The sequence below is a fragment of the Gossypium hirsutum genome, chromosome A09 (assembly GCF_007990345.1).
Source record: "Gossypium hirsutum isolate 1008001.06 chromosome A09, Gossypium_hirsutum_v2.1, whole genome shotgun sequence".
NCBI classification, from domain to species: Eukaryota; Viridiplantae; Streptophyta; class Magnoliopsida; order Malvales; family Malvaceae; genus Gossypium; species Gossypium hirsutum.
In genome coordinates, this window is record NC_053432.1 from 61,251,969 (window position 1) to 61,263,628 (window position 11,660).

An 11,660-nucleotide genomic window follows, 5' to 3' on the forward strand; every position below is an offset into this window, starting at 1 on the left:
GAATTCAACTTGTGCAAAATACAAGTAATTTAACCTTAACCTAACCTTACAAAAGAATCAATTTCAAGCACATTGATTGATTTGAATCAATCAAAATTTTGGACTAAAAAGATTATTAAAAAAATTGAGGGAAAAAAACAGTTGATAATCTTTAAAGTAGTGTCCAAAATCAAACAAAACATTTTTTTAATATTTTAAATCAATGGTATAATTTCAATTTTAATCCCTAAAATATGTTCAGAATCTATATACCTTTATATTGACATGTGGTGCAGAGCCGACATGCTTTCTTTTCTTTTTTACATTTTTATAAAAATAGTTAATTTTTAATTTTGGTCATTCTAAATTGCTTAAATTTGATATTTAATATTTGTACTTTAATTTCTAACGATTCCTATATTTTTTTATAATATTATTAACTAGTACAAATAGTAAATATCGTTAAGTTTTCAATTAAAATATTACATGATTATATATAATTTGAAAGTGAATTTTTAAATTCAAAAAGTAGAGGGATTAAATTCTTGAAAACAAAAAGTAAGAGACTAAATTCCAAATGTAGGAAATTTAGAGGTTTACAATCATGATTGTTTGAATCAGATTGGTCGATTGGATCGGGAACCGATCAAAGCATTGATCCGAAGATAGGCATCAGACAGATTGATCCGTGAACCAAAATGGACCGATTGAACCAAGCAAAAAAATAGATTGAATTAGTTTTTGTTTTTATGATTTTTCAATAATTTCTTTAATCTAACCATATAAATTAAAGGCCTGACGAATTTGATCACCAGCCAAATTCTAAAAATTTTGCTTAAAGTATACTTTAATCGTCAAAATTTTTACTCTAAAATTTAATGCAAATAAAATAATCAACTCAACCCATGATGCAAGCGAGAGGGAGGCGAGCCAATAAGATAATCAAAGCATGGGCTAATTTGAAAACTCACATGGATCATATCTATAGCATAATTTTATCTTCATAATCTTTAAATATTTTACTTTAGAATTTAATACAAACAAACAATCAACGCATAATGCGAGTAAGATTAAACAGAGAGACAAACCAATAAGATAATGAAAGCATGGGCTACTAATTTGGAAACTCACATGAATGATATCCTAGTTTCATGATAAGTATGGCATAAATTTGCAACTTTTCAAACTTCTTATTACAATCCTTTTTAACTTCATTTATTATTTATATCCTAATTTCAATATTTTTTCGTTGAAAATTACATTTTCTTTAGAAAAATTTCCCTTCGTAATTGTGTAGCTTAAGTAAATTGTTTTGCAAGAAAGGAAGATATTCTAACATTAAACACATGCTAACTTTATCACCAAACTTTTACAAACATACTATTTGTTTTACTTGTTTGGTAGGTCGAGTTATGAAATTAAAATTTTATAATTTTGAATTATTATTTAACAAAAAATATATTTTATAATTAAATTTAAATAATAGTAATTTGAATCCAAATCTAAAGTTAATGGCTCTTCCCTTTTTTTCCTTTTTTCTTTTTTGCAAAATTCAACACTATCATCATCATTTTTTTACTTTATTATTTTAAAAAATATATATTTTATGATTAAATTTAAATAAAAATATTTAATAGTAATTTGAGTCCAAATCTAAAGTTGATGGCTCTTCATTTTTTATTTTTATTTTTATTTTTGCAAAATTCAACATTATCATCATCATTTTTTTACTTTATTTATTTTTTATATCTTAATTTCATTTTCTTATTTGATTTTTTTTTTCATTTTGCAAAGGTACTTGTTTTGGATGAAAGATTAATCGTTGGGTTTAATAGAAAATGAAAGAATATAAAAATAATAATTAAGGTCTAATTTTACCCTCAATTTTCTTTTGGATTTTTGAAATTTAACCCATTTACTTTTAATTTCATAAATTTAATTTCTTTGCTTATTTAAAATCAAGGCCAATCTGGTAATTTCATTACCATATTTTTGTTAAATTTAAATATGTGTTATCGACTTGATATTAAATTTTAAATTAAAATAAATTCCTTAATAATATTATCAGTTGAACTTCAAATAAATAAATAAATTAAATTCTTAAAAATAAAAATAAAATGATTAAATTCAAAATTTAAATAGTACAGAGATTGGAGGCATAATTCCACAAATCTAAAATTGATGGTTCTTCAAGCTACAATCCATATTTCATACATTAATTTACAAAAATAAGAGGAGGAAGGAAAAAAAAGAACGAAAGAAAGAAAAAGAAGAGAAAAGCCTCCCAATTCCAAAATCTTGGAAATTGGTAGACAAAAAAGGACATATAACTTTTAATTTAATTCAATTCAGTCCAATTCCTTCCTTTAATCTACTTTTTTAAATTTGCAAAGATATTTGATGATCATAAGTTATGTTTTAATGGTAAGGGGACGTAGCTTGGATTCTGTTCTTTCTTTTTTGAAGGAACCTTTGAAGTGATTTCTTCATGGAAAGACCAGCATTAGGGCTACATAATCGAGACAGGGATGTCGATGATGACGATGTCGGTGAATCCGGTTCCGATCCTGTTGGAGTTTTTATTCTTTCATCCGTTTCTTGATTTGCCCTCATTAAAATAGCTCTTGCCTGAAAAATTTCGAATTCGGGTAAGTGTCGGATATTTAGAATTATATTCCATCTTATTATTTTTCAAACAGGTAAAATTATGATTTTGGTCCCTCTGCTATACCAAAACTAATAGTCTCTATACTTTAATTTGACATAATTTGATATCTTTTATTTTAATAATATCATCAGTTAATCTAAATAGTTAGTTTTGTAACCTATTTCATTTAACATATTGTGTGCTTTTTTCTTAAAAAAAACCTAATCCAACCAAGGTTTTCTAAATTAGATCAGTGATTGAACCAATTAGACCACTGATTCATTAGTTCGGTTGATTTAATTAAAAATTCATAGTAAAAGATAAAAACAAAAAATTGATTTAGATCAATTAATCAAACCTCTTATTTTGAATCAATACCCTAGCCAGTCCCTGATTCAATCGATCCAACATAGAAAAAATTCATTTAGCATTAGTTGGAACAAGCCTTTCTAAGGAAAAACTCAAATAAACATTTTAATTGGAATATGGTGTAATCAGGGGTAGGCAAGAGCCTAGGCCCCTGAAAATCATAAAATTTTGGTTTGATCTCTCTAAAATTATAAAGTTATAAGCTAAATATAAAAATTGCATTTTAAACCCCATAAATTTGCAATTCAATTCCTACCCGTTAATATAAAAATTTTCGCTCCTCCCCTGCTAATGACATTAAAGTAAAGGATAAAACTAAAATACAGGGACTAAATCCCTAATCCAAACACAATTGAGGAACCAAATCAGGATTAAACCAAAACAGAAAAGGATGAAATTGAAATACCTGAAGCTCTGTAATATCACAAACGCAAACTCTTCCATTATAGAAAATTGTTAGCTGCTGCTGTTGATTTTGTGGGCTTCTTTTGCTCTCTTCCACCCTACATTCACATTAAAAAGAATACAAAATCGATTAATCACCATATGAAAAAAAATTGCAAAAATAATGAAGAACATATATATATGTATATATGCACATACATGTTTTGACGATGGCCTGGAAACATACGTGAAGGAAAAAGCTCCAGTTCCAAGTTGCAGTTTCGTCTCATATTGATGATTAAGAAAAAGGACTAAATTGAATATATTTTGATTTTAAAATATGAAGAAGAAGAAGAAATTTGATGTTTGAAGGGGGAAACTTGGAGGACAAAGGATTTATATATGTGTAAACATTTAACACGTGATGAAAATGAGCTAGAAAAAAAATTAGATTGATCTTTTTTAATTTAAGCACGTTGAACATGGTTTTTTAAAAATTCTATGAATGAGAAAATCAGGCTCGTTTTTTTTGTTAAAAAAAAATTTAACTTTAAAAGTAAATCTAAATTTACGGATTTGTCGCTATGGCTTTTAAAGTTTATAGTCGTCGGCAGCATTCCAACTTTTTTTCTTTTTTTTTTAATAAAAATATAATTTTTTTAAATTTTTGGGTAAATTCACAAACGATCACTAAACCAACGTGAAGTTTTTATTTTGGTTAAAAAGAAAATTTGCCACCATAGGTTAAATTTACCACACACCCTTTATGTACTTAATTTTTCCAATAAATTTTTAATTTTATTGAATTTTCCACTAATTTCTATTTTTAATTAATTTTAACTATGATTTTGATTATTTCAAAACAATATTTGACAAAGATTGCAAAATTTTATTTTAAAAGTCAACTCGTGGGTGCTCTTCAAAGAGATAAATAGCTAATTATAAAATATGTTCCATTTTCATAGTGAGAATCAAACCATAAACCTTAGAATTAAGGGATGAATAGAGCAACTATCACATCACACCTTATATTTAAATAACTATTTTTATTAATCGTTAATATTATACTATTTAATTTATTATTTTTAAATATTAAAAACGTGTTTATCGAATTTTGTCTTCAATTTATTTTAAAATAAATTTGAATAGTAAAATTCAATTAAAAATTGTATTTTAGTAGTTGATTGAGTTTTAGCTTGGTTGGCATTGACATTATTACGAAATGTATTAAAATACGTTTATCTTCTCTTATTTAAAGGGTAAGAGTAGTTTTGAACATTACATTCAAACAATATTTTATCAATACATTAATTAATGCAAATGTTTTCCTAGATATTCTTATTATTTCTTTTAGTATAAATCATAGTGCAGTAGAAACTCTTTGGTTTAATTATATTGCAAACCCTTGGTTCAAGTATATTTGACTTTTTAAATTTAAAAAATTACTATATCGAATTACGACAAATAATTTTAGAAATTTGCATTTTTTTGATGAACTACAAAAGGAGGATATAGCTCTACCAGTAACGCGATTAACGCAACTCAAACCCAGACTACATTATCAAGCCAACACACGAAGTTCAAAAATCTGCATATTTTAATATACTACAAAACTTGATTTTTATTTTTATAAAATTTTTGAATTATGTTTTTAAAGTATGGTTATAATTATTGAAGTTACTTTTTCATTTTAAGATGTAATTTGTGGAATATACAATAAAATGTAAATTTAAGGAGAAATGAATATAAAATGTAATTATGGTCAACTTTTAATTTTGATCCCTCTAATATGCTAAAATTAGGGATTTAATTCTTGGACTTTAATTTGATTCTCTACTTTTATAATTTCATTAGTTCGTTAGAATTTTGACTCGAATTTTTTGCTTAAAAACATCCATTCCAAATCATCATGTTGATATGAAATTTTTGTTAGTGTTAGAAAGATAACTTAAAAATAAAATTCATGTAAACATTTTAATTGAAATGGTTAATGATATTAGCTATTTCTTAAAAAAATATGTTAACAATTTGAATTAACTAATCATATTATAAAAGTAGATGGACTGAACTATATCGAATTAAAGTATGTAAACTAAATCCAAAATTTGAACATAGTAGAAGGATCAAAACCATAAATTGACCGTTGTCTTTTAGACTTTTTATTTTTACAATCTTTCAATTTTACAGTATGTAACCCCTCCGCCGGCACAGGCTCGCTTGCCAGCAGACTCATCACATCGCATTAATTGTGCCCACCGTCTTTATAATTCTACGATCTAATCACGTCTTGCCATCCCTTATTGATAACACATCATTCCCAATCAAAACTCAGTCACGGTTGGATTAAAATTGATTTAATTGATGGAATTTAATTCAATCAAAATTAGTTAATAATTTTTTAAAATTTTAATTATCAGATAATTTGGATTGAATTTGAATAATTAATTGAATTAATCAAAATAAATAATATATTATATATTTTAACATTAGCAAATGAATGTTATAATGTTTTTTGTTTTCACCTCCATTTGAAGTTTTTTAAACTATTAAAAAAGGAAAATAAACATTAACAATGTAATTTTTTTATATATTTTATACTTATTTTAATTAAAAAACAAAAACATATAAATTCGGTTAATCGATCGAATTAATCGAAATATTTTAATTTGGTTAATGTATTTAAAAAAAACTTCAGTTTGGTCAACAATTAAAAACTTTTACATTTCGAATAATTCAATTAATGATAATTCGATTTAGATATTAACCGAATCGATCATGTAAACACCCCTAACGCCAACCTTTTCTTCGCCTACAGAATACCACTAAGTCAATACTCCAAAAAACTTTGACCAAGTTCCCTTCACTGAATTGTCTTTAGTCATTGATTCCTACACTCATGGTTGTTAGAATCATGTTGGATTAGTTGATTGGACCAAAAATTGACTAAGTATTGTCTCGAAGAGAGATATTACACCAGTTGATTTGGAATCAACACAAATTAATTCAATCAAGTAAAAAATTAATTGAACCAAATATCAAATTGATTGAATCGGATTGTTTATTTATTTTTTAATTTTTTAATGATTTATTTATTAAACCAATTAGACCGAAAAATCGGTTACTTAACCAGTTAGACCATAAATTTAGTTTTGAAAATCTTACTAAAGCCCAACAAGAAGAAGTTCAAAAACATTACTAATGATGAATTGAATATTTTTGGTATAATATCTTATTTGACCTTCAAACTTTACAAAAAAAAAAAAAAACCTTCCATTTAGTTTTCACATCTTTTAGTCCTTATGTTGTTTTGTCAATTAACCTTAAAATGAATGGAAAAGCCAACAATGTTAACTTTTTTAACATGACATCCACATGTACACCATGTGTACCTCACATTAGTAACTAATTAATTTTTTTAAAAGTTAAAAAATTATACTTTTTAATAATGTTAATAATTTATTTAATAATTTTTAAAATTTTAAATATTAAAAAAATAATTAATTATTGATATGATATCCACATGCTAATCCTTACATATGCCATGTCAATAAAATTAACAGACATTAATTTTTTCATCCATGTTGGGATGATTTGATAAATAACACAAATTTAAAGGTTAAAAGAGGTGATTAATTAAATAAAAAAGTAAAATAATTATTTTATAAAGTTAAAGGATCAAATAAATCATTATACCGATATTTTGTCATGAATATGTAATCGCATGAACTAAAATTGAATAATATGTTGATAAATTGATATATCATGAAGCATAACAAAATTACACTTAATTTTAGAATATATTTACTTACAAATAAAAATAATAATGTGGTGTACCATTGTATAACCAAATTTATCAAATCAAATAAAAACCCTACTATTAATATAAAATAAAAAATTCTAAAAATATGACATTTAATTGGTTGGGTAGAGTTTTTTATTATTATTATTTCTAATTTAGTTGTTTGAGTATTAAAATATTTTGTTTATTATTAATCTATAATTATGGACTCCATTATTAACTTAATTTAATTAATTATATTATAGATATAGTTTATTTAATTTAATTATCATATTATATATCTTATTTTTAATCGCATCATATAATAATTTGATTTAATATATATGTAATTGATCTTATGAATTAATATATTTCTAGAAAACACATTAAAATTTCCACCATGTTAAAAACAAAAGAAAGAAAATGCTATATTCATAGCACGTGAATAATGTTTTTATTAATCACATGATTCTTTTATGGGTTTTGATATGAAAGTTAGGTGATGGTTTTATGACAAGATTTTGAAGAGGCAAGCAAAGCAAGTTGTTGCATGAATGATTAAAATATGGAATTTAATCAACCCGTATTAGTATGATAGTTAGGGTGTTCATCATTTCAGGTGTGATTTGGGTTCAAATTGCCTTAATCACGTTGCTGTTAGGGTTCAATTTTAAAAATATATGAAATTTAATATCTACCATAAAATATATTTAGACATATAATCAAGACACATGGTGGGACTTAATCGAAATAAATATGGAAAGAATTTGCATATAATTTACACAGGGTGAGACTTGAACTCGAATTTTAAAAATTCTAAAACCTCAAACTTACAATTAAGCCAAAATTTAATCAAGTATTCCCAATATTTGGTTTAACAAATTCAAAATATTCATTTTAGCAATCTCCACAATTATTCTCTTGAATCCCCTCTCGTGCAAGTTGCAAGCCATCAAAAGCAACCTAAATTTGTGCTTGCTAAGTTGTAGCGATACTAATGTTCATGCAAAAGCCAAACAATCATTTTCCTTCAGCATCTTGCATGATATCTCCTGTAGAACCCCCATGGCCCCATTTGAATTCAGCTTCACCCACCCAAATTCAAGTCTCTCATTAAACCCGTCTAGTCACTTCAACATTTTGGTTCGCAACCCTTGATGTAGTCACAAAGATTTGTTTTGCCCAAGCTACACTTTGCGTAAGAACTACGTCAATACATGAATACCCTACATGAAAATGATGCCATTTCTATGCTTCCAAGCATTCAAACAAAACTCATTAAAAACAACATTCCAAGGGGAGGTACCATCGTAGCATAAAGATTCATCACTAACATCATTGCATAACCAATTATATAGAGTGGTGCTTTTCTTTCGAAATTAAATTCCTCCAAACTCTAAGGTTGTTGAACAGTCTTATAACACCCCTCGTCCAATCCGATTGTCAGGTCTAAGTTACAAAATGCTACATTTGCTTTCGAAACAACTACAGATAAATACACAGTAAATAATCATTCTCATATGCAATCAAACATCAATTACGGTCAAATTATAATAAACAATCATTTTCTAGCTTATGTAAGTTTTTTTGTCAACTTGAACACAAAATAGGACCAAATTGCAAAGTTTTAGAAGTTTAAGGCCTACGCCATAACGTCATCTTTCGTGCTGTTGTCAAAATAGTATGTCATGTCACGACCTCAAGTCACTTGATGTCATTTACTGTCGGTTAACGTTGCAACGAGGAAGATTAGTCATAGACACATGATCCCTGTTTTTGGCAATAATGCACAATTTGGTCCCTATTCAAGATATGCACATCCTCCAATTTGAATCAAGCCATATTGTAAGACCATCATCAAGGGAAAATCATGCCATCTCATCCCAACAAGTTACCAAATCAATTTCAAAACCATGACATTTCATGCATTCCATTACAACTTCATCTATGCCAAATCTATTAAAAACATATCTTTCAATATTCCGATGAGGGAATATAACCTGGCTTGAACCGAGCAAGAGCAAGATACTCGGTTTATAGGTCAGTAAGATGTACCAACTTGCCTACTCACTGTACCATGGGCTCTCATGCTACCATCGACATGCACCCGAAACTGTGCTGCCTTGGCCAATAATAAGCTTCTACCCTATAGCGAGGGACACATATATATATAGGAGAGCGACGTGCAAGCGATTGATATTAGGCCCTTTTTCCGGTCTAACTAAAATGAGTGGGAATTACGACTAGGGCCTATGGCTTTCAAAGAAAGGGCACTAAAGCGACGAATGGGGAAACGAAGATGAAAACTTCAACACATACACACCTATGTACAAATACACATCAATAGCTTCTAAACTTAAGCATGAACTTCAACGATCATGGATAAGTCACATTCCTTCACCATTCAACATTTAAACATATTTGATCCCAAACTTCCATCAAATTATGTCAACCTTATTAGCCTAACTCAACATTTACATATATACACAATTCATTCATCAAATCTTCATGACATTAACTATGAATCAAATTTATCATACCATTTTCAACTAAGCATTTACTTAACTAATTCACATGCCATTACCAACATTCAAAATCACCATCATATATCATATTCATTACAATTTTTCAACTCGTCTAAGACTTTTATACAATAAAAATTACACAAATACACTTATATACATGCCACAACCCTAAATTAAAAAATGTTATTATACCATCTAAAAAGTGTCATTGTTAGCTACTTAAAAGTCAGGTGACTAAAACTTAATTTCAAATACATTAGTGATCAAATTGTAATTTTTTTAATTAAGTGAACAAAATAAAAACTTACACATAATTAAGTGACTAGTAGTATATCATACCCTTAAAAGAAAGATATAAATCTAAACTTGAAACCTTAAGAAATTAATAAACAAATTTCAACCACTTGTTTCCAATTCGATCAGTCTAATCGATTTGTTCGGTTCAATTGAATAAATTATTTTTAAAAATAAAAATATTTTTAAAAGAAAATGAAACTAGTTCAACTGATTTACGAGGTCAACTGATCCAACCCCTTATTCTAAAAACAGTACTTATAAATCGATTTAAATAAACCTACAAAATAGCCAAGTTGTAATCAATACCATTGTAAAGTGAGTTGCAACTGATTATACAATGATAGCACTGATAATATTCAATGATAAAAAAAATTAATATGTAATTATAGAAAATATTTTTAATATAAAAATAGACTCAACAGGAAAGCGACTCAACTCAATAGACTTGACCGTATTAATAATTTTATATTCAAATCGATAAAAAAATAAAATATTTTAATTGAGTTCTCAAAGTAGCACTATTATAATAATTTAGTCTTTCCATCAATTTGATCATTAGCTTAAGCATTAAATGTCACATCAAACTTGAAGAGAAACACATGTAAACTACATGAATCAAATTATAAACATGTGTATGTACTATACAAACAATCTAACTCTAACTTATTAATAAAAAAATTAGATCTCTTAAATTTTATTGACTTTGTCCATTTTTATAACATGTTAGATTCGAACCATCGATGTGGTAAGTACAAATGTGTTTATAATTTAATCTACATGTTTTAAATAGGTTTAGCATCATATTCATACTACTATTTAATGCCTAAATTAATGGTTAGGTTGATTGATACGATATTGATATTTTGATGATTTAGTTAGAATATTTTAAAGTTTAGAACCCAACGTAAAAATTTCAACCATAGTTTGAGGACGTTTTGTTAAATTAAAAGAGAAGTTTCTCAAACCGTGACTAAATTTATTTAGGTCGTGAAAGATGCTTTTGATAATGAAAGATGAGGAGCCATTTGAGCCGTAGATTTCGGAAATTAGGCTAACGAAGGGTAGCAATCGCGTGTGGTCGTAATCATCTTAATGAACCCCACCTAACAGCTTGGAAGATAGGGCTTCACAATGAATCGAACGGCTCTAGTTTTGTTCTGATTGGGGCCCACCAATCATCACGACAGCATTTTTCTCCCATGTGACCGCGCCGTGTACCCCACGCCCTACAACTGCACGTGAAAGACTCGTGGGGGTTTTATTCTTTCTTTCGTTTTCTATTTTTTTTTAGTTAATGTATTATCCCAAAATTTCTATTTCTAGCAATTTCACAATTTTCATGCAATGTTTTGCATTTTTTTTATCTTTTTAAAGTAAATGATTTGATTTTTATTTTTGAAAGATTTCTAATTTTAGCAATTGAAGTTTCCTGTCAGGTTATTTGTTTAAACTTTAAGGTTGGTTTAAAATTTAGGAGAATTTAAGTAAAAATTTTAATTTCGAAAAATAGTCTTAGATAAAAAAAATTAGGCCTACTTAAAATATGAGTTGGGTTTGAACATTCAATGCCTGACCCATTTTTTAAGTTTATAATATTTTACATTATATTATTTTTATATATTATGTAATTTAGTACACATTAAGAAACTAAATCTATATTAAATATATAATACTATTTTAA

The 11,660-nt window shown here is 27.0% G+C and overlaps 1 protein-coding gene across 1 annotated transcript; it reads right to left on the reverse strand.

The window, feature by feature from the left end:
* Positions 1–2,129: 2,129 nt before the first annotated feature.
* LOC107890270 (protein TIFY 5A) lies at positions 2,130–3,759 on the reverse strand. The gene is made up of 3 exons (XM_016814747.2): positions 3,599–3,759; positions 3,402–3,498; positions 2,130–2,607 (listed from the first exon to the last, which is right to left on the reverse strand). Exons 1-3 carry the CDS (start codon positions 3,667–3,669, stop codon positions 2,398–2,400), a joined length of 378 nt encoding a protein of 125 aa, XP_016670236.1. The 5' UTR covers positions 3,670–3,759; the 3' UTR covers positions 2,130–2,397.
* Between the last annotated feature and the right edge of the window lie 7,901 nt (positions 3,760–11,660).

Excerpts from the sequence above, each read along its gene's own strand:
- LOC107890270 (XM_016814747.2), bottom strand. The coding sequence starts at position 3,669 with ATGAGACGAAACTGCAACTTGGAACTGGAGCTTTTTCCTTCACGTATG. Across the intron at positions 3,499-3,598 it reads CCAGGCCATCGTCAAAACAT|GGTGGAAGAGAGCAAAAGAA; the intron begins GTATGTGCATAT and ends ATGTGAATGTAG. Across the intron at positions 2,608-3,401 it reads GTGATATTACAGAGCTTCAG|GCAAGAGCTATTTTAATGAG; the intron begins GTATTTCAATTT and ends GAAATTTTTCAG.